Below are 22,671 nucleotides of genomic sequence, written 5' to 3'. Positions count from 1 at the left end.
TATAAATCTCCTTCTGTGGTCGTCACACATGACGCATCTCTTCCGTCCCACATTGAGGCGGTCAGGTCAAAACCAATCTTCTCTGTTCACTCACCAAACCGCCGTCAATCTATTTTCTCAATTAGTCCCACAACAATTACTTTGGGAGTGCACGTCATTAAAGTGCCGATTGGCCTCTTGTGCATTTGTGCAATTAGTAGGGATATGAGATTCTGCCACATTCAACCCATTAACTCTAGAGGCAATTACTGATAGTCACTGGAGAGAAAAATAGGAACAATGTAGACCGCCGAATATTTAGGGAGGCATGAAAACGGAGCTGTTTAACGGAGCATTCCTGGCGAACAAAATTAGAGTCTAAAAGACTTAACAGAAATCCCCCCATAAAAGGGCTTATGAATCCTGACTAATGTCGAGGTTGTCGCCGCTACTTCAGAACGCCTGTAGTCTAGGCAACGCAATCAAGTCCACCTCAGGCTTAAGAAGCCTTTATCTCACATGCAAGCCATTCCTTCTCTAAAGTGAGAAGTAGGTTGGCTCTGAACGGAAAATTATATCTCTACAAGTGGTCAATAATTATCCTAATGATAATGACTCATTATCTGACAGATACCTAGCTATCTGAGCTGTACAGTCATAAAAGCATGTTGCCCAAGGCTCCTTCTATTACGAGAACTATTTCAAAAAAGGATAAATATAGACATAAAAGCTTGCTGATAGTTGGGTTCAATGTTGTTTCAACTCTATGAGTTCAAAGACAGATCCTGAAGAGGTTATAATTCCCTACGCTTCCTCAAAATCAAACCTTTTTTGAAAGTGAAATTCCGGAATATTCTTAAATGCAATTGACCTCGGACCTCATGACTTTTCCGTAAAATTAAGGGGCATACCGGATCACCACACTAACGTTTTTTTCTTTTGAAGCCGTTAAAATACTTTTGGGCTTTATCTATTTGATAAACAGTGAGAGTGACAAAAAAGAAAGGGAGAGGAAATTGGGTTGACATGCAGGAAATCAACCGCACTGGAATTGAACCTGGGCCCCTGCAGTATAAGGCCTCAGCCTGGTGGTACCGTAAACAGTTCTAGAGGCATCCAAGTCCCATCCATGCAGCATGAATGAGCTGGGTACAGAGCAGAGACAAGAAAAGACCAAAGTATAAAAACCAAACAGTTTATTATGTACATTCAATAATAACAAAGACAGGCAAACGCAAGGCAGACAGAAGGATGGCCAAAACACAACAAAAAAGGAAAAAAAAAAAAAGGAAAAAAAAAAAGAAAACAATGTTGAGCAATACACAAATCACTTTATATCGAGGAAAAACAAAACAAAAAAAACATGGAAATAAAGATTATCACTTGAGTATACATGAGTTTGGTGTGATGAGATTTGTGAGGTCATCACATCCACATGCAGAACCACCCCCCCCCCCCCCCACACACATAAAAAGGTCCTTGTACAAAAACACAACTCTCCTTCTAGGTTGACTGGGGCTGGGGGGAGGGGGGGGGCTGAGGCCCCAGGGTCAGGTCCTCGATGCCACCTCTCAGACTGCCCCTGGGTAAAGGTCTCAGGGATGATTCAACCTCTCAGACTGCCCCTGGGTAAAGGTCTCAGGGATGATTCAACCTCTCAGACTGCCCCTGGGTAAAGGTCTCAGGGATGATTCAACCTCTCAGACTGCCCCTGAGGTCTCAGGGAGGATTCAAACCTTCCATTCTGTAGGAAGGGACACAAGGCCAAGAACGGTGTGGCCCTCTGCGTTGCCATGGGGATGTCGTTTTGTGCTACAGCGCAGCGGGGGACGACGGTGGATTTTCCCCACTCTGGACCAATCCGACGGTCCGACCGATCACATGGTGGAGCTTAGGCTGCTCTAATTGGCCAATCATTTTTTGATTCCCTGGCTCCAACTAGAAGGGTTACTGCTGGGGTTCAACATCCTGAACTAAAGTGTTACTTAGAGCTAGATATGATTGCCAGCGGTTGCCTTGACAATAGAGGACCGGACAGCCACAGCAGCTAAGAAGTCAAGACTTTGTTGCAACCTACTAAGTGGACCCTTATTATTATCGTTCTTATTTATTATCATGATTATTATCCCCTTTGTACCCCGCAGCAATGTTCAGTCACATAACCTCTTCCTTCTCCAGCAAAATGATTTTGTTTCATGCAGTTTTAACATAAAAAAAGCCTTCTCCAAGACCTGTCCTCTACACAAACAAACATGCATACTGATTACTTCGGCTCATAATACTCTTAGGGACAAATGTAGTGTATCAGCGTCCATAATCATCGTGATTTTCCTCCCCGTAGATACTGGATGCTAACGGCAGCCCTCGACCACCCAGCCTTCAGTCTTCTGAGGTAAAACACCCGACAGGGTCCTACCTACTAAACATGTCGGGTGAAGTCAGGTAAATCTCTGCTCTCCACCTGCTTGTCCTCCGTCTCCAGGTGGGCAATATCCCTCCATAAAACACTTTGCTCCTATTCGACTAAAAATAACGGGGCCAGAATGTGGCTCTTCCCTGCCCTCCGTCTCGTTCCCTTGTTCACTCATTTTCATTAGACACGTTGTTTTCATACATTTTTCCGTTTTTTTTTTTTAAGTGTCAGATTCAGCCTGTTGTTCTTTTCCCACCTACATGTTCCCTTTGACTGTGGTTCTCAGTTCTCTTTTGGGACCCCTCCCCCAAACCACCACCTGTTATAGGGCAAGTGTGTTTGCTTTCTGTTCATGTTCAATTGACATAATCAGCTTTTCAGATCCCGCAATAAAAGAAATTTGAGAGTTCAAATGACAGCAAGAACAACAAATCTGAAAAAGTATGATAAAAATGTGTAATACAAGTGTGCTCCCCCCCCCCCAAAACAAAAACAAAAACAAAAAAACTAAATGTGCTTTAAGAGAATCTTTGGAACCAAAAGACAAACAATAGAAATAATTAACATAATTCAGAGTATATGGAGATATAGAACATGGTAGGACTGCTTTTTTATACATTGTCTTTCACTTCCAGGCCCTCGACAAAGCGCAGAGGAAAGGACTCAAATACCGGCGACTGGCGGCGTTTGAGTGGAGAGATGGAAAGGAAACAGTCTCGTCAGCAAGAGTTCAAGCTGTGTGTATTCTGGAGTCTATGCAGAGCCATCGGGAGCCATGTTGGACAGATCTTCAAAGTAAATATCAATCGTGAGACAAAAAAAAAAAGATGCAGAGGCGTGTTTGTCTCTTCTATTCTAAAGATCCGGGTTGATGTTTCAAACCCTGAGAAGTGCTCCTATCTAGATACACGTTAGTTCTGGGAGGTTGTAAATATTTGTTTCTTTTTTTGGGGGGTGGGGGGGGGGATAGTTGTCATGACTAGCGGCTTATCAATTTTTGTAGAGTTGTGGTCGAGTGTGTAGGTGCATGTGTGTTTTCATCACTTCAATGGCTGTTATAAGAACAGGTATAAACGTTAAAGACCAGCAATAAGAGTCGCGCATCGTTCCCCGGGAAACCAGGTCGATAGTAATAATAATAGTATCAATATTAGTGGACGTAATGTCTCTGCATCCACCTTTTAAATCGCAATAACCATTCTAAGCATTTTTTTTCTCTTTTTTGCAATGACAGTCAAAAAAAAAAAAAAAAACTGAGGTAATGCAGAAAAACGAGTGTTATGTTTCTATTTCCTGCTGTCATCGTCCTACTGTTTTCTTGTGTACAGTCGGGCTTGGTTGCAAAGTATTAACCGTGTGGCCTGTTTCAGACCTGTTTAAAAGGCTGTTTTGACCTTAGTGTTTGAAGTCGTGATGACAGACCGTAAACACAACCAGAGTCTTCTCTCTGCTCCACTCGTACGGATGACGTCAATCGCCCCCATCTCCTCATTCTCCATCCTTCCGTCTCACTGGCCATCAATCCATCCAACCTTCCGGTAACTTCCGTCCGTTTTCCCCCTCCGTCCATCACATCACCGACAGCTCAAAATGGCATCCGTCTCGTTCATGAAGTAGTGTATCAAATATGAAGTACCAGAAGAGAGAGACAGCCCGACATGGCTACTGTGCACACATGACACGCGTAGCTGTATAGGAGAAAAGTCAGTGGGACTGGGCAGTCGTCGTCTTGTGTGTGTGTGTGTGAGTGTTAGCCTCTGAGGTAAGCTGGGCAGTGGGCCGTGTTCCGGGTTGCTTAGAAGACCGAGTGTAGCTGAGTATAATACACTGAGAGAGGGAGACACAGAGCAGCTGTTTCCCAGACCCATCGTAGCCCGGTAGTGTAACTGGTTAGTGTGCGTGTGTATCCATTGGGCTGGCCTTTGGATCGGTTGCCAGGTTCTCTGAGGCTTGGGCAGTGTAATCACCCTTTTGGGGAGGTGAGTTGTGCTGTCGTTTTCAGATTCCTAATTGGATGACCTTTTTTGTTTTCCTCCTTCAAAAAGCATGTTGGGTTTGTAGTTCCTACCTACCATGGGTGGCAGATGTAGGGGAGGGAGGGAAGGGTTTGAAAAGTTCTGGATGTAGGGGAGGGAGGGCAGGGTTTGAAAAGTTCTGGATGTAGGGGAGGGAGGAAGGGTCCAACAAGGGAGGGTGTCTGCTAGTATGGAGCAAACCTGCTATATCCAGCCCGGTATAAACTAGCCTGAAAAGATGAAGGGGCGAGAGAGAGAGAGAGAGAGAGAGAGAGAGGGAGACAGAGAGAGAGAGAGAGAGGGAGAGAGGGAGAGAGAGAGAGAGAGGGAGAGGGAGGGAGACAGAGAGAGAGAGACAGAGAGAGAGAGAGAGAGAGAGAGAGAGAGAGAGGGGGAGAGAGAGAGGGGGAGAGAGAGAGAGGGAGAGAGAGAGGGAGAGAGGGAGAGAGAGAGAGAGAGAGAGAGAGAGAGGGAGAGAGAGAGGGAGAGAGGGAGACAGAGTGAGAGGGAGAGAGAGGGAGAGAGAGGGAGATAGAGAAGAAGAAGGGGTTGAGAGAGAGGTGGGGACAGAGAGAGACAGAGAGAGAGAGAGACAGAGAAAAAAAAGAGAGGGGGGGAGAGGTGGAGATACAAAGTGAAAAGGAGTTGGGAGAGAGAGAGGGGGGAAACCGGGAAGGAGAGAAATTACTTAGGACAGCAGAGCCATCAAAGATCCCTCAAAATCATGTCCACGGCAGCTAGCCGCGAGAAAACCACACCAACAAATCAGTAACATTCAGACTTGAATGGAACCAAACCAACAAAAAAAAAACGACACAGAACTAGCTCATTAACACAACTAGTAAGGTTGCCATAGTGACCGGCCTAGTTCTGGACTCATCGGTGTGTGTCTACTCACCATGGCTCCCACTCCGTAGGCGGCGGCGGCGGGCGACAGGGCGTGGTAAGGGTCTGTGGTGTACACGCGTCCGTAACTGACGACAACACCGACACAAAACACACACACGGTTAGAACAGGCTAAAGTGACGCGCGCGCCTAGCCGGGTCGTTGGCTAGGTCGCGAGCTGAGCAACACTGAGCTTTCTGGTGAAGTAACTGTGGTGGTGGTTGTCGTGGAGAGCTAATGAGAGGGAGGGTCTCTGATCTCACCTGTCACTATAGGCGGCGGCGGCGGCTGCTGCTGCGGCGGCCGTCGCCCCGGTTACGGTGGTGGGCTGTGCGTAGCGATAAGCTGCAGCGGCGGCGGCGGCTGGGTAGGCTCCCTGGGGAGACAGAGACAAGGAGACATCAATTACCCTGGAGACAGACCTGGGGCATCACTCACAGAGAGAGAGAGAGACAGAGAGAGAGACAGAGAGAGAGAGAGGCAGGGAGCAGTGTGTGTGGGAGGGGGGTAAGAGAGAGCAAGACAGAGAGGGGGAAAGGGAGGGATGGGGTGAGAGAGAGTGAGAGAGAAAGAAAGAGTGACAGAAGAGAATGTTTTTTAGCACAGTTAAAGTTTAATTTGTAACATTTCTTGTGTAAAAATGGAAAAGATTGGGGGGGGGGGGGGGGGGAAGGAAAATTACACAGAAAGAAAAAATAAGACCCCCCCCCACACACATATCCCCCCCATTAGAACAGCATGCGTGCCCACATAGCACAACTGAATGAAATCTATCAGAAACGAACCCCTACTGCAACACAGCAGGACCCTTCCAAAGACGCGCATACACACTCACTCCCCTTCACGCCTCACGGACAGAGTTGAAAGGACGGATGGATGAGGGGAGGGCTGAGGGAGGGCTGAGGGGGGGGGGAAGGGAGGGCGTGAGGGAGGGGGAGGGAGGGCTGAGGAGGGGGAGGGAGGGCTGAGGGGGGGTGACAGGAGAGGAGGAAGGGTGGACAGGTAGAGGGAGCGAGAGATGACAGCATGCACAGGTGGAGCACAGCTGACATGCCTCATTATGAAGGTACTGAGGGGGGGGGGGGGGTCAGCCCCCCCCCCCCCCTCCCCCCAGCCCCCCCCCTCCCCCCAGCCCCCCCCCTCCCCTCGTCACGACAGTAACTGTTGTAGCTCAGTGAAGCTGTGAGGTATGACAGAGCCCTCTCATACCGCTCCAGGCTCGAGGTCGAGGAGAACACGCTTGAACAGCCAGCACGCACACACAAACACCTTTAGTGTTTAAGTCACAACTCCCCCCAGACGATCGATGGGTGAGTTAGAAGCAAACTGAAGAAGCTTAGGGTACAAATTCCAAAGGCTGAGACACCACTCTAATCATTCCGAACGTTATGGTTGCCGTGGCAGCAGTCACCAGTGAAAAGAGTGACGGGAGGGAGGGGGGCACACTGATGAGAGGAGGGGGGGGGGGGGGGGGTGGACCCTACCTACCTGTGGCAACCTGGAACTAAGGACTGAGTCCTGAAACATTAGTCTATAGAGGGAACAAAAACACACGGTTGTCAACCTGGCCTCACACACACACACACACACACACACACACACAGCACATAGAGTGACACGGGGGGGTGTTCTAGACCACCCTGACCATGCCTACATTACCCATAAGGCACCCCCCTCTCCTCAGAGATGAGGCCCCGCCCTGAGGGCGCTTGTTTTGCGAGCTACGTTGGTGCTGCACCGCATGCACTGTGGGTACAAAGTCACACCCGGGCAACTGTGTGCAGCGTGAACCCCCTTTGCACATGCAGAATCACGCACAGAGGAGGGAGGGAGGGAGGCGAGGTCTACTTACGTATAAGTCGGCAGCATTGTAGAAGCCGCCGTCCTGGTACACCACGCTGAGAGAGGGACGGAGGAGGAGGGACGGAGAGAAAGGAGAAAGATCGAAGAGCAGACAGCGGGTGAGAGAGAGAGAGAGACAGAGAGAGAGAGAGAGAGAGAGAGAGAGAGAGGAGAGGTAAAGAGGAAGAGAGGAGAGAGAGGGGATGGATGGACAAATGCAGACAAATGATGGAATGAGACAAAGATGAAGAGAACAGGGTGAGAGAAAGAGAGAGGAAAAGGAGGAGAAACAGAGAGAGAGGAAGAGAGAGAGAGGAGAGAAAAAGAGAGAGAAAGAGAGGAGAGAGAGAGGGGAAGAGAGATTATAGCACACCCATGCAACATGCTTTCGAGGCAACAAAGAGTCTCCCCAGGTTCTACTACTTCATTGTCACCCCTCAGGGATCAATAAAGTTGATTAAAATGCTTTACTAGCGAGTCACATTGTGAGCTTTAACAGCGTTACCTTTTAGGGAGAGATCTTGAATAAATTACTAGCAATAGGGTCTTTTCTAGTCGATTCATAATTCAATTCATTCATTCTTTTTGTTAATGGACAGAGACTTTCTCGTCGTATGGCAAAAGCAGGGAAGGTGGGGACATGGAAGAGACACTTCCTGCCTCTTATCCAATCATATTTGAACATCACAGCACTCGCCGCCCCCACATACCAATCAGCACAGCCCCCCAGCAACAACAGCATGCACACACACACACAGTGGAGATTACTGCATGTTCACAGAAACTGTGTGGTACACATCTTGGCTCTTGTGTGTTTCATTTGAGGACGCTGGTAAACATGCCAAAACATGGGGTTTCATTTCTTTTCAAATGACGCAAGAAGCTGAAATGTGTAACTGGATATTCAAACTGTGTGCCTGTGTGTGTGTGTGCCTGCATGTGTGCACACTTATGCATGTGTGTGTGTGTGTGTGTGCCTGCATGTGTGCACACTTATGCATGTGTGTGTGTGTGTGTGCACCTGTGTATGTGTGTGCCTGAGTGTGTGTGCCTCTGTAAGTGTGTGTTTGTGTGTGCTTATGTACATCAGTGTGTATGGGGCTGTGTGTCTCTCCCGTACCCGGGGTACGCGGGCAGAGCGGCCTGGGGGACGGCTGCCCTGACGGTGCTGTAGACGGGCCGGCCTCGCCCTCGGAGATGGGCCCCCCTGAACGCCGCTGCCGCCGCCGTGGAGGCCGCAGCCGCCGCCGAGGGGTAAGGGAACCCTGGGACTGGAGAGAGGGAGGGAGGGAGGGAGAGAGGGAGGGGAAGGAGGGAGGGAGGGAGGGGAGGGAGGGAGGGAGGGAGGGAGGGAGGGAGGGAGGGAGGGAGGGGAGGGAGGGAGGGAGGGAGGGAGGGAGGGAGGGAGGGAGGGAGGGAGGGAGGGAGGGAGGGAGGGAGGGACGGGAGGGAGAGAGGGAGGGAGGGAGGGAGGGACGGGAGGGAGAGAGGGAGGGAGAGAGGGAGGGACGGGAGGGAGAGAGGGAGGGAGGGGAGGGAGAGAGGGAGGGACGGGAGGGAGAGAGGGAGGGGAGGGAGGGAGGGAGGGAGGGGGTGAGAGGGAGGGAGGGGAGAGAGGGTCAAACAGGTAAACAGGAAGACGATAAGTCTCTTTGTGGCAAGCTAGATCAATCACAACCAGAGAGGAAAGGGAGAGAGAGATAGAGGTATAGAGAGAGAGATGTAGAAAGAGGGGTGTAGAGAGAGAGGTGTAGAGAGAGATAGGTGTAGAGAGAGAGGGAGAGAGAGAGAGAAGTCTGGGGTCTTTTACCTGCATAGATCTCTGGTCCATACATGGCCCCCATCATGGGACTCAACTTCCACCCGGCTAGGACACACACACACACGTTATTTTACAGCTGGCGTAGCACACACACATCAGAGACAGAAGTTCTGTTCAGCCTTTAAACCAGGCTTCATCTCTTAATTTGCTTCCAAATATATGGTAGATCCATTACTGAGGTGGTGCAGTGTGTGAGTATGTGTGTGTATGAGTTGTGTGTATGTGGTATGTGTATGTGGTGTGTGTGTGTGTATGTGGTGTGTGTATGTGGTGTGTGTGTGTATGAGTTGTGTGTATGTGGTGTGTGTGTGTGTGTATATGAGTTGTGTGTATGTGGTATGTGTATGTGGTGTGTGTGTGTATGTGGTGTGTGTATGTGGTGTGTGTGTGTGTTACCGTATGGCAGGGTGCTGAGGGCCTCTCCGTTGGGATAAGGACTGACCATCTTCTTATTGGTCATCACCCTGGCCGTAGCATTGTTCACCTGTGTGTGAGTAGGGGGGATGGGGGGCACTAGTGAGCTTAACACTGTAGGATTCTCTCTCCTTTTTTATGGAGGAAACACACACACTCAAAGGCATGCACGCGCACACACACAGACAATCTGACACTCACTTCCATAGGAGTCAACTAATACACCACAGGAATGACAACATTGCATTTCTAATATTCGGTCGCATGAATCACGACTCGACAAAGGTGTCCCTCAACACCAGTTCTGGCCCGCGAAGCCGTTATCCACACAGACGACGTAACCGCTGACAACATCGGTTATGCTGACGGAGCACTCGGTGTGTGTGTGTGTGTGTGTCTGTGTGTTCATGAGTGGGTGGAAAGTTGTTAGGGGTACAGGAGTGGGGAGGGGGGGGGGAAGGGGGCATGCAATTTAAAAACTAAAAATGTGTGCTGTCGAGCAGGACAGAGAGAGAGAGAGAGAGAGAGTGTGATGACTCACTCTGGGAAGACGGCTGTGCCCTGCTGTGTCTGAAGAGAGAGTGGGAGAGAGAGGAGGAAACGGAGCAGGAGAGAGGGAGAGAGGAAACAGGGAAGAGACTCAGAGGGTGGGTAAATGGCCGAGATAAGAGAGAGAGAGAAAGCCAGAGAAAGGAGAGAGGAAGGAGAAATATGGGAAGGGGGGGGGGGACAAGAGAGAGAGAGGGGATGTTGAAGAAATGAGCTGGGACACAGCAGGGTGGGTGTGTGTGTGTGTGTGTGTTTTCATGCCGTCACGTTCCATCCGATGCTCCAAGGCTAAAACGGCTTATCGTCTTTTTCCCCCTCCTACCTTCCAATCTCCTAATCTCTCTCTCATCATCCTAATCTCCTGTGATGGGGTTTGTGTAGGACTGTCTAATTGCCTAGTTGGTATGTGTGTGTGTGTGTGTATGCCGTCAGGCCGGGGATAGATTAGCCTGCACAGATTAATGATGTGAGAGCTAATTGTGGCCCGGGAGAGCTTTATGAGACCAGCTCAAATTAAGGCGGCCATTTTGGTCAGAGTTTGGGGTTTGACTCATCCTGCTCTCCCTCTCTCTTTCTCCCTCTCCTCTCACTGCTCTCTCCCTCTCCTCTCACTGCTCTCTCTCTCTCCTCTCACTGCTCTCTCCCTCTCCTCTCACTGCTCTCTCTCTCTCCTCTCACTCCCCTCCCTCTCCTTTCACTGCTCTCTCTCTCTCCTCTCACTGCTCGCTCTCTCTCCTTTCACTGCTCTCTCTCTCTCCTTTCATTGGGCGGGGGGTCTGTGTTGTTGATTGGGGGGGGGGGGAGGGAGGGGGAAAGGAACTGGTGGGTGATTTGTGAGCAGACAAAACAGGGATGCCGCATTGACAGCGAAAATGTTTCTAGAACGCCACAGCCTAATTGGGCGGCTCTGCCGACAACGATAGTGATCCAATTAAATATATATATATTTATACAGTAAATACGTGTATATATACACACACACGCACATATATAAATATACATGTCAGTCTTTGTATTTTGGTTTACGTCCTTCGCAGAGTTATGTCATTGTGCAAGATTTATTTTCTTTGTTTAAGGCTATTTTGGCTATAGGGTGTGTGTGTGTGTGTGTGTGTTTGTATCTGTGGCGGCATGTTCAAGTGAATTGCAATTTGACTCACTGACAGATTGACATGCAACTCATACAGAGGCTGATGTTGGAGACTGTCTAGGATGGGTTGCTATACATTCCAACCCTCATCCCGACTGTGCAGTTTCTCTGACATAACTGGACTAAATGATGACCAACGCTGTTCCCTCCACCCCACCCTCCTTAAACAAAAACGTGTTGGCACACCTACAAAATAATATCATAATAATTAATACATTCAAAAGGGGAGGGGAGAAAAAGAGGGGTGCACAAACCATTGTCGGACAAAATGAATAATTTTCTCGGGACACAGAAATTACACACAGCCAAATATGGGCGCATCACATGACCGAGAGTGAGGGTAGAGAACCAAAAAACAAAACTTCAGCCAATCAGCAAGCGTCGGATGCAGCATAGAGACCAATCGAAACAATCGCAGCACTCCCATATCAAACAGAGAGAGAGGGATGGGGTGGGTGAAGGAGAGAGGGATGCAAGTGGAGGAGAGAGGGACAGAGCCAGTCTACATACAAAAACAGGGAAACACAAAGATGATGGAGGGGAAAAGAGAGAGACATTGTCTTCATAAGCAACACCAAAACAAGAAACTAAATCATTTTTCTTAAAAATCAAAAACAAAAACAACGACAGATACCAAGGTGCGTCATTCATTTCAAAACAGCAATTAGATTCAGTGATCATTCTTCTACAAATTCTCCTTTTATGTGAGAAGAGAGAGAGAGAGACCCAAGGATGGAGAGAGAAAGAGAGAGAGAGGGAGAGAGAGATTAAGAAAGAGGGAGAGAGACCAAGAGAGAGGAAGGGAGAGGGAAATAGATGGTGGGTGAGAGAGGGAGGGTGAGAGCGAGTGGAGAGCAAACCTTACACCCAATAAAAGTCGAGAAATGAAACGGGCCACAAGAGACAACGTTGCCAGGCAGAGTCAATGCTGTGTCACAGACTAAGACTAGTACACAGTGTTACCACCACTACTACTACTACTGTACACACACACTGCTCCATACAGGGAAACCAAACCAAAAGGAGAAAGAAAAAACAAGGGGGGGGGAGGAAAGAGAGAGACCCTGTAGATCAGCCAGTTTATATTTATATACAGTATATATACAAATATACACATATATAAATATATATCGTTTTTTTTTTTTTTTTTTTTGTAAACACAAATTTCAAGCTACATTATACTGCTAATCTGAGACACCCTTGGTCAAGTAAACAGGAGCGTGCCAGAATGGAAACTGAACTCTCCACAATGTGAGGGAGGATTGAAAGTCTTGCTGCCATTAAGCAGAGTTTCCTAGAAATGAGTATGTGTGAGACAGTCTAAAGCGGGTGATGGTTACCATATCAGTCTGATTCCTCAAAATAAACGACAGCCTTTTGTTGAAATAAAACCACTCGGCCGAAGCTGGCTGAACATGAGGGAACGTGTCGGAAAAATAAGTGAAATCAAGAAATCCTTTTCCTACCATCGTCTTTAAAGGCTCCCCCCACCTCCTGTCACCCCCACCCAAGCCAGCACTGGAGACACAAGCCATGGTCTTTGTATCAAGGGGTTAATAATATCAATGCTGGTGATAACGGTCAATTAATCCGGACATGATTAGCGCTGTTCCAGTACCAACACAGTAGGCGAGAGGTCAAATCAGAGGAGGGGTGTGGAGGGGGGGGTAGGGTACGTTAGCTCATTCCCTGAAGGGGTTAGAGAAGGGAGGAGCGGGGGCGTATCAGACATTAAAGCTACTTTGCTTGTCAATGCTGCGCTCTGTGAGTGTGGGTGGGTGGGTGTGGTGGCAGGTTCTGCTCTGGTGGACATGGCCCGCCATGCTAAACATCATCTTCTTACCAAAAGACCTGAATGACTATTCTGTACCAAGACAAACCTCAGTACTATGGAAGGATAGCCTATCATATCACCGTACTTTGTAATGCAATGTGGTAGTAGTACAAGCTATGGTGATTACAAAATTACACTAATGAATGCTGTATTATATTCATATAATAAATTCTCTATATTTAAAACAGTTGAATTTCGATGAAAAGCCAAAATAATCTACTATCTGTAGTGTGTAGGGTGAGGGTAAGGGGGTCAGATCAGCGATTATGTCATTTGTACACAACTTACCGTTGCCGGGGAAACAGCGTGAGGACACGCGAGTGGTTACCGTGGAGACTGACAACAACACACATAGAAGTCATCAGGGAAACAGAAAAAATATAATAACCAATAAATGAACCGACAGATAACCTGGTAAAGCAAAATAAAAGACCCCCCCTATGCACATAACTAAAAACAAGAGGGGAAGAAGTTGTTACAGAGAAGGGGGAGGAGGGGGAGGGGGGGAGGAAAGGTGAGCCGGGAAGATGAGAGAAAGGGTGAGAAAAGAGAGAGACGGATAGAGAGAAAGAGAAGGAGAGGGGAGAGAATCATATCTCGTATCAGAGATCTTAATCTCTACTGAAGCCTAGTTTCATCTGGTCCGTTCTCCTGAAGGAGGAGGAAGAGGAGGAAGAGGGGAGGGAGGAGGAGGGGGAGAAAGGGAAACAGACAGGAAGAGACTAGATGAGGGGGGGTGGTAAACAGGCGAGAGCAAATCTATCCAGATTGGGTAGGTGGGGTCGCCTGAAACAGGTCGCCCACAGTCATGGGAGATCATTCCAATGTAATTGGCTTCAATCGAACATTACAATTATAGCTGTGGATTGAGATACAGCTTTGATGACATTGTGAGAGCAGGGCCTCATCTGTGTGTGTATGGGGGGTGTTTGGAGGGGGGGGTACAGGTGTGTATATACTTCCATACCCAGTAGTGTAATTACAAATGATACCCCCCTTTATTACAGGGTTCCCAAATAAATCAAGAATAGATAAATAGAGACAGAGAGAGAAAGAGGAGAGAGAGAAAGAGCAGAGAGAGTTATTGTTTGGGAGGGGACAGTAGAGGTACATTTTACAGGGGAAATAAAGTAGCCTTCAATGAGAGACAGACAGACAGACAGACAATACAGTGACAGACAGACAGACAGACAGACAGACAGACAGACAGACAGACAGGAGGATGAGGTGTCCTTCAAAGCAGGGCTGTTAAGTGACAAAGGGGATCAGACAGGGTGCAAAGAAAACAAGACAGGCGACAAACTCGACTGGCGTGAGAATGGAAGAGGGCATGGAGAGAGAGAGAGACACAGAGAGAGGGGAGTCAAGTTGGGGGGGAAAGAGAGAGGGCTGGAAGTGGGTTGAGTGACAAATCTCCCTCTCCCCCCGACAATTCTCGCCCTCTCTCAAAGACACATGCATACATACTGAACACACACACACACACACACACACACACACACAGACACAGACACACACACAGACACACACACACACAGCTTCACCCGTGGCACTCTCTCAGTCTGTCATGCAGGGGTGCCAGACATCAAACACAGGCAGGCAGACCCAAAGCCAGTCCAGAGGACAAACAAACACACACACACACACACACACACACACACACACACACACACAGTAGGGCAGGACCTCCAGGAAGCCATGCAGGACTACACAGACATCACCAGAGCCACATCGCTGGCACCAGCCATCACTTGGTTTAGCCAACAGACCTGCAGACGTCCTCCAATTTCGGATACAGATTTCTACAGTTTAAGCACCGTTTCACGGGAGCCTGCTCCTCATCATTTATGGAGACATGCTGAGAGATTAATATAACTTTGGTTGGTGGCGGGGGTGGGGAGCCGGATGATCTTCAGAATGGACCTGTTTAGAACAGAATGGACTGATTGTATGGACTCTCTTTAGCCGACTCAAACTCTGGAGTGGTCTGGTCAGGGACTGGGCTGATGGGCAGCCATTAAAAACAAAAAGGAGCTGTGCCGGATCACACTGTCTGCGGTACACACACACACACACAGACGCATGCACACACACAAGCATGAGCACACCCACACACACGTGCATGCATACACACATACCTCGAACAGACCTGCACTGAGGACGACCACATGGGTGACAAGACAAGGCAGGGCCAGAGCTCAGCAAACACTGACAACACTGGCAGGGGAGGGGAGGAGGGGTAGAAGGATGGGAAGAAGGGATGAGAGGAGATGGAGAGAAAAGGGAAGGAGAGACGGGATGGGAGGAGGGGGTCCTACATACAGCCTCGTGCATAGAAGACAGACAGACAGACAGGGTGACAGGTAGATAGGCTGAATTCACTTGCGTGGACAAGGACAGGGTCTACACCCACATACACGAACACACAAACTTTCCCCACCTGCATCCACACAACTGGCTGATTGACTGAGGGTAAAGTGAGCAGGAGGGAGGAAGGGAGGGAGGGGAGAAGAGAGAGAGGGAGGGGAGGTATGGAGGGGGATGAGGTGGGTCCGTGATGGACTTAGGCTGCAGGACAGGTGTCATCCCAATCATGGCTGAGAGGCAGTGACCGCGGACTGGGGACGGGGGCAAACCACCACACCATGCCGCCCCCCCCCCCGCCTCTCCAGCCCCCCCCCCGCCTCTCCAGCCCCCCCACCCTTGGTGAGAAGGTTAGGTTGCACCACACGCCGGCCGACACGCAACGCGAGGTGGAACGGCAAAAAGAAAAACAACCGCATGCCGCCGTCCCAAACGCCTCGGGGACAACACAGAAACGCGGGCGTACACAGACAAGACAGGAAGTGGGGCTTTGCATCCAGATGGACACAGACGGGGGGGGGGGGGGGGCGGCGTGTGGCGGAGGTGCAGAGGAGAAGCCACGCTCGAAAGAGAGCCCACGCTCATGCACGGCTGAGGTAAAGGGTGTCCAGCATGCTCGTCTGCGCCACTCGGAGCCCGAAAGCGCCACGTCACCGAAACTTGGCGCCCCGTGCGGGATGAGAAAGACAGCGCTCTGCGTAGGCGGACGGGCGACAGAGAGGGGTTTCCGACGGGCGGTTGCGCTCATGCAGCGTGGTTTCGTCGCCGCCACCTCTGTTTTCTCCCCTTGACCGAGCCAATCGCGGACAAGTGCGGTGTTGATTGGCTCGTGTTAAAGGGACAGTTCGTTCAAATTTCAGAATGACCTATTTCTTCCCTTCTCACCCTTGATCGCAATCAAAATGCAATTAAACTAGGCAACGGAAAGAAAATAGGTGATTTTGAATTTTTGGGTGACATATCCCTAAAACTGGAGAAGCTAGGCTGGGACATCAGTGCATAAAACACAAAACCTTGAATAAATAAAACATTATTTGCAGAGGAGACTACCCAGCATGCCTTGTGTTGTGTCCTTGCACCCCAAACTCTCACACCCCCAAAAATAAATTAGGGAAACAAATAAAAACTAAAACAAGACAAAAACTTTCAAAATAATTCTAATACAAAAAAACGAAAACAACAACCATTGATCATGGGAACCAGCATAGACCAGACCAGAGCATGTCAGTGTGGAAGGATGGGTGCTAGCTAGCAGAGTCAGTGACGACAGGCAGAGCAAAAGAGTGAGAGAGAAGAGAGAAAGAAAGTTACCTCGATCTTGCGTCCCTCCACCAGAGTACCATGCAGCCTCTCCCTGGCCTTCTCTGCGTCCGCACTCGTCTCAAACGTCACAAAGCCAAAGCCCTGGAAGTGGGGGAAGGGGGGTTAGAGGGGCGCGACAGGGGTCAAGTCACAGGAGTATGTGCATTTTCCTCCTCATAAACGTTCAGACTTAAAGACAGGAGAACCCTCCAGAAAAGTGTCTGGAAGTATTTCCATTCATTCCACATTAAACTTGGCTTTGGTCTTTAAAATCTTAGCACATTTTTTGGGGGGGTGGATGGGGTTTCATTTCGGGGGCACAAACTAGCAGGCAATATCAAATTGAGCACATGCTTTAGAAAGACATTCAAAATAGTATTCCAGCCACTGCCAGGTCCACTCATCAAACATTGACTTAGAACGATGTCCTCGCTATAGGCAGGGCTCTCCTGGTGTTTGTGCCTCTACTGATAAGAGCGGGCCGGGGGTCGTAATTATGTATTTCCATTGAGCCAGCAGTGATAGGAGCAGGCAGACCAAAGTAACACAGGGGAACGTGGGAAATGGAGTTCAGTGTTCCTCACCTTGACCTTGTGATATTGTAACATTCATGACAATGGTGTGATGTATTGTGTGTGGTTGTCAGTCTAAATGTATTGAAATTAGGGGTGGAACAGTACACTGAAGTCACGGTTCGGTTCATACCGCGGTTCAGACATCACGATTCGGTATGAGTTTGGTACAATGGAGGGAAAAGCAAAACAGACCAGGTTCCTCTGTACAGGCGCATTGAAGACGACATGTAAATTCCGATTGCGTCAGTAATTATTTTTTGGCCTTATTTGTATGTGTATCTAATGGCTGGTTAAGCACTGTAGGGAGGAGAAATTGGACAGTTATTTTTGTCTCGTTCCAGTGATTGGCACACCTGGGGGATGGCGTCTGATATTTGTAGTCAATTAGCACACGCCAGATGTGTTATATGCGTTAGCATGTTAGATGTATTTCCACTCACATACCCAACTGCTGAACAACGCCGACACACAGTGCTTGTCTTATCCACCACTCTCTCGCCTGTACTACTGTAACTGAATGGGAAACCGACGTTTTCCCAAACTTGCCATCTTAAAAAGGCTGGGGGGTCTTCTATCTCTCGTGGGTCGCCACCACTCACCATAATCATTCTCAGTGCTGTTAGCCATCTCTGACTCACGGCGGAGCCAATCAGAGCTTCAGAGCTAAAGCGGGGCAACAGATTAGATGTCCCTGAAGAACACGAGTATCTAACAGTAGTTCCGCATCACATTCATTAATTTGCTCGCAAGTTTTATGTATTTTTATACCGTGTATTCACCGCGTAATTTCATGCACCGTACCGTGACATGCGTACCGTACGGTTCGGTACAAATACATGTACCGTTCCACCCTTAATTTAAATTGATTTATGATACATAACTAGTATTGTTATTTGAGTTATCCACGTGTATTGGAGGCTGTGTCACTCACCTTAGAACCCCTCTCATTGAAAATGATCTCGACATCGAGAATCTTGCCAAATTGCTAAAAACAGAGGGAGAAGAAAGATTACACACCCTCAGAACCCAAAAAATATAAACATTATATATGTATATTTACAAATATATAATAAACTGAAAAAATGTAATCCCTGAGTACTTTCTAATTACAGAGCACTGGACTGACACACTTCCTGTTTGCGTATCTGACCTGACCCCTGTGCAAAGCACATATGTAGATGTGGAGTGGCTCACCTTGTGGAATGCGTACCACGTAAGTCCTTACCGCAGTGGCCCGGGTTCCATTCCAGCCCGGGCCATTTACTGCATCTCATCCCCTATCTCTCTCCCTTGCCTTTCCTGTCTCTCTACACACTATCACTATCGAAATAAAACACAAATGCCAACGACAACAAAATCTTAAAAGACAACCTTATGCAGATGTGCACAAACATAGCCTTGTTGCTGGGGATGAACTACAACTCTACACAAGAGGGCAGTATTCAACTACAGGAAACTTTCCAGAACAATCTCCGACAATCTCATCTTCCCCCTTTTCTCTCTTTCTCTTTTAACACACAGCACAATACACATGTTCCTTCCCTCGTTCATTCCCTCTTTTAGCCCCTCCCCCCATCCCTCTCCCGGAGAGGCATAGAGAAATAAAAAGACATGATTAAAGGCCATGGGTGTCGCCCCATTTGTGACACTCCTGGCCGTTGTTCTCCTGAACATCCCCTTTGTCACACCCACCCACACACACACCCATAGTAAAGATCATTGTCCAGAGGGAGAAGACAGATTTATGAATCATCATAAAAAAGGAGTGCTCAGGAAGGTTCTGGAGAAGAAGAAAAAAAAACTCCCCCCCCTCACATTGTTTCTGCTAGTTTTACCCTGAACTTATTCATAGCTCCCTGCTTCTCCTTGACACGTCTACACGCCGAACCAGTAACCCCACACAACAATGAATCGATATCTGTTCAAGACCATCTCTCGAAGAACAACACAACGTTTTGCGCTCGGATCGATCCGTCAAAAGCGCGGGGGGGGGGGGGGGGGGGGGGGGTCTTACCCCGAACATCTGCCGCAGGTCGGGGTCTCGGAAGCGGAAGGGGATGTTGGAGACGTGCAGGCGCTTGGGGGAGCCCTTGGCCTCGGGGGACTCGCCACCAGACCCCCCGGCGTTGGACACCACCGTCCCACACTGGGCCTCACCCTGGGGGGAGCCCTCTGCCTGCTGGGGGGTAGGGGGAGGGGGGTGCAGAGGAGGACATGGAGGGGCGGAAAACATGTATGGGGGGGGGGGGGGGGTGATGAAACAGAAGGAGAGATGGGGACAGACAGGGAGAGACGGCGAGAGAGAGAGACCAATGGTGAGAACAGCGTGAATTGGACACGGTCAGCGGCGCGCTCGAGTGGCGGGGGCCTTCCAGTGTCGCCCGTGACGACAGAGAGGGGCGGACTCACTGGCGCGATGACGTGGACGGGCGTGGGCGTGGCTCCGTTGGCCCCTGAGCCGTCCTCCACCGGCCCCTGGCCCCCCGCGGAGAAGAGGGCTCCGCCAAACTCGGACGCCGCCAGGCCGTTCTGGGGCGGGGGTGGAGGAGGGAAGGCGGCGAACGGAGGGGCCCCCAGGCTGTCCGGACCCCCCGCTGAGTCCTGTGGAGCCTGAGGGGGAGAGAGAGAGAGAGGTAGGTTAAAAACAGCTATCACATTTCAGTCTCCCTCCAACCATACCCTCTCGCTCTCCCTCTCTCTCCATATCTAGCTGCAGTATTTCTGTCAGCAACGCATGAAATATTCACAACAAACACATCCATTATTGAATCAAACAGAAAATCTGATCTAGTTTCTGACACGGAGATGTTCCCTATGAAACTGTGGCTACACATCAAACCAGGCGTTAAAACCTTGAAAACCTGCAATGTCACCCGACAATCCTCCGGAAATCATCCTCAACGTTGTACAATAACTCTGTTACGGTAACAGAAGTACTTCTACCACCAATTCCTAAAACAATAGGCCATTATTAAGTTACTCAAACCACTACTATGAAAGTTACTGGTAATAAGGCATGTATGTATATATGCCCCCATTGCTTATCCCTACGTACGTGAATCCTGAATGAAGCTTATGCAATGCGAGTCAGCCAGTATGACGCTTACCTCTGGAGGTAGACTATGTGGTGTGTGTAAGCGGTAAGAGAGCCAGAGAGACTGTGTGTGTGTGTGGTTAGAGAGAGAAAGAGAGAGGGGGGGGGGGGGGTATGTGGGGGGGCAAGCAGGCATGACACCGTTATCACACACTTCACACACACCCAGCCTCCTGTCAAGGACAGCAGTAACAAGTTTCCAAACACCCAGACAACCTTCCTCTGGGAGGGAGGAGCGGGAGACGAGGGGGGAGAGGACCGGGGGGGGGGGGGGGGACCTAGTCACTGTGCAAGCCATTGAGCCAGTCACTCAACCAGCCAGCCAGTCAGTCAGTCAGCCAGCCAGTCAGCCAATCAGAGCCAGCCAGTCAGACAGCCAGCCAGTTAACCCATCAGAGCCAGCCAGTCAGCCAGCCAGTCAGCTAGTCACTCAACCAGCCAGTCGGCCAATCAGAGCCAGCAAGTCAGCAAGTCACTCAGCCAGCCAGTCAACCAGCAAGTCAGTCATCCAGCCACCCAGACTTGTGTAGAGAGGAGAAGGAAGGCGGAGAAGGTTCAGGGGAGGAAGAGGAGAGAGGCGTGGCTGGAGTGAAGAGCATCCGAAGAAGGAGACGAGACTGAAGTTCTGTTAAGCAAACTCTCTGAGCCAACACACATACAAACATTTTGAATGCCAACTCTGCTCCGCTTGAAGTCCTCATAACACACCAGAGAGCAGGCTGACACGGAAAGTTTCGACTTGATTGAAATCAACAGAATTTCTCTCAAATGTTCCCTGAAAGCTCAAAGGGACTGTAGAAAAACAACCCCCAAGGATCCCTTTAAGATAGATGATCAGGGAGATGGAACGAGACAGAGAAAGAAGGAAGAAAACAGAGAGATGAAGCAAATTACAGATGGGGGGGGTGGGGGCTGTACGTCTGGGGACTTGGGCAGCGTGGAGTTGAAACAAGGATGGAAGGTTCCGGGGTGTGAATAAGAGTGAACCAGTATGCTGGATGTTTCATCCACAGCCTAGGGCCTGATCAGTCCTCTCTGCGTTCAGAGTTATTTGTAATATGTGATTATAATATTGGGTTACAGCCAGGTCTAGCCAGCAGCAACAGAAAGTATTAGAAACTGATATGCTCACTTTACACGGCTACTGCAACACTTCTGTTAGAACAAGTTCCCTGCTCACATGCACCGGCCTGTTGCCAGCCAGCCAACCAGCAAGCCAATGAGTCTGCCAGCTAACCAGTTAGCTAACCAGTCAGTCAACCAGCCAGCCAGCCTCTAGAGAGTGGGACCCCACCTACCTACCACACAGTGACTCACACTGGACTAGTGTGTGTGTGTGTGTGTCAGAGTTTATGTGAGAGAGGGAAAGAAAGACTCATACAGACAAACTGAAAACCAATGAGAGGGGTGGGGGGGGGGCTGAGGGGGGAGGGGGGGCTGAGGGGGGAGGGGGGGCTGAGGGGGGAGGGGGGGCTGAGGGGGGAGGGGGGACTGAGGGGGGAGGGGGGGGCTGAGGGGGGAGGGGGGGCTGAGGGGGGAGGGGGGGCTGAGGGGGGAGGGGGGGGCTGAGGGGGGAGGGGGGGCTGAGGGGGGAGGGGGGGGCTGAGGGGGGAGGGGGGGCTGAGGGGGGAGGGGGGGGCTGAGGGGGGAGGGGGGGCTGAGGGGGGGCTGAGGGGGGAGGGGGGGCTGAGGGGGGGCTGAGGGGGGAGGGGGGGCTGAGGGGGGAGGGGGGGCTGAGGGGGGAGGGGGGGCTGAGGGGGGAGGGGGGGGCTGAGGGGGGAGGGGGGGCTGAGGTTCTGTCTGTGGGCGTGTTCCCCATTTTTGCAGGCAGTGGTAAGGTAAGGTGGTAAGTATGTAAATGTAGCAGGAGGATAACGGAACATATGGCTTTGGTGTACTGTAACATTAGTATATGCGTCTGTGTGTGTGTGCGTAGATGTGTGTGTGCGTGTGTGTGTGTGTGTGTGTGCGCGCGTCTGGCTGCAGACAGGCCCATTAGTCAGCCTGGGCATTCCTGCTCCTCTGTGCGCAGGCTGGCTGAAGGCCCTACATGGTAGCATCTCACAGACAGAGCCCAGACAGGGGGGGGGGGAGAGGGGGGAAGAGGGTGGGGTGGGGAGGGGGGGGGGAGGGAGGGGGAGAGGGGGGGGCGGGAGGGGGGGGCGGGAGGGGTGGATGAAGAGAGAAACAAAGACAAAGAAAGTCAGAGGAAAGATGAGGACGCATATTCTCAACTCTCTACACAGACGGCGTTCCAAAATAAAACACTTCACTTTGGTCTGCCTGTCTTTCTCACTCTCTACCACCCCCCCCCCCCTCTCTCTCTAACTACACACGCACCATAGCAGTCCATTCCTGTTTCCTTCTTATGCAGCTGGAGGTAGCCTCTGCTTTCTACATCTCTCTCTCTCTCCCAGACCTGGCTTGATGGA

At 50.0% G+C, this 22,671-nt stretch overlaps 1 protein-coding gene across 5 annotated transcripts in view; it reads right to left on the bottom strand.

Annotated features, from left to right (window-relative positions):
• Positions 1–1,160: 1,160 nt before the first annotated feature.
• The window catches only part of LOC146253892 (RNA binding protein fox-1 homolog 2-like), a 38,886-nt gene continuing 17,375 nt past the window's right edge, over positions 1,161–22,671 (bottom strand). For 3 of the 5 annotated variants that reach the window (XM_084677639.1, XM_084677641.1, XM_084677643.1), the window contains 11 exons: positions 19,555–19,755; positions 19,160–19,324; positions 18,077–18,130; positions 16,580–16,672; positions 9,354–9,441; positions 8,946–9,002; positions 8,256–8,406; positions 7,146–7,191; positions 5,557–5,669; positions 5,306–5,381; positions 1,161–4,637 (listed from right to left, as the gene is read on the bottom strand). In XM_084677639.1, coding sequence (XP_084533765.1) covers positions 4,593–4,637; positions 5,306–5,381; positions 5,557–5,669; positions 7,146–7,191; positions 8,256–8,406; positions 8,946–9,002; positions 9,354–9,441; positions 16,580–16,672; positions 18,077–18,130; positions 19,160–19,324; positions 19,555–19,755 — 1,089 coding nt within the window. In that variant the 3' untranslated portion in view covers positions 1,161–4,592. Of the gene's footprint in view, positions 4,638–5,305; positions 5,382–5,556; positions 5,670–6,781; positions 6,825–7,145; positions 7,192–8,255; positions 8,407–8,945; positions 9,003–9,353; positions 9,442–16,579; positions 16,673–18,076; positions 18,131–19,159; positions 19,325–19,554; positions 19,756–22,671 lie in introns of those variants that run through there. The other 2 variants (XM_084677640.1, XM_084677642.1) reach the window with 2 other exon arrangements.

Source organism: Hypomesus nipponensis, chromosome 17 (assembly GCF_054491055.1).
Source record: "Hypomesus nipponensis isolate SF chromosome 17, ASM5449105v1, whole genome shotgun sequence".
In the NCBI taxonomy this organism is placed as follows: Eukaryota; Metazoa; Chordata; class Actinopteri; order Osmeriformes; family Osmeridae; genus Hypomesus; species Hypomesus nipponensis.
This window is presented reverse-complemented; position numbering and strand designations above follow the sequence as displayed.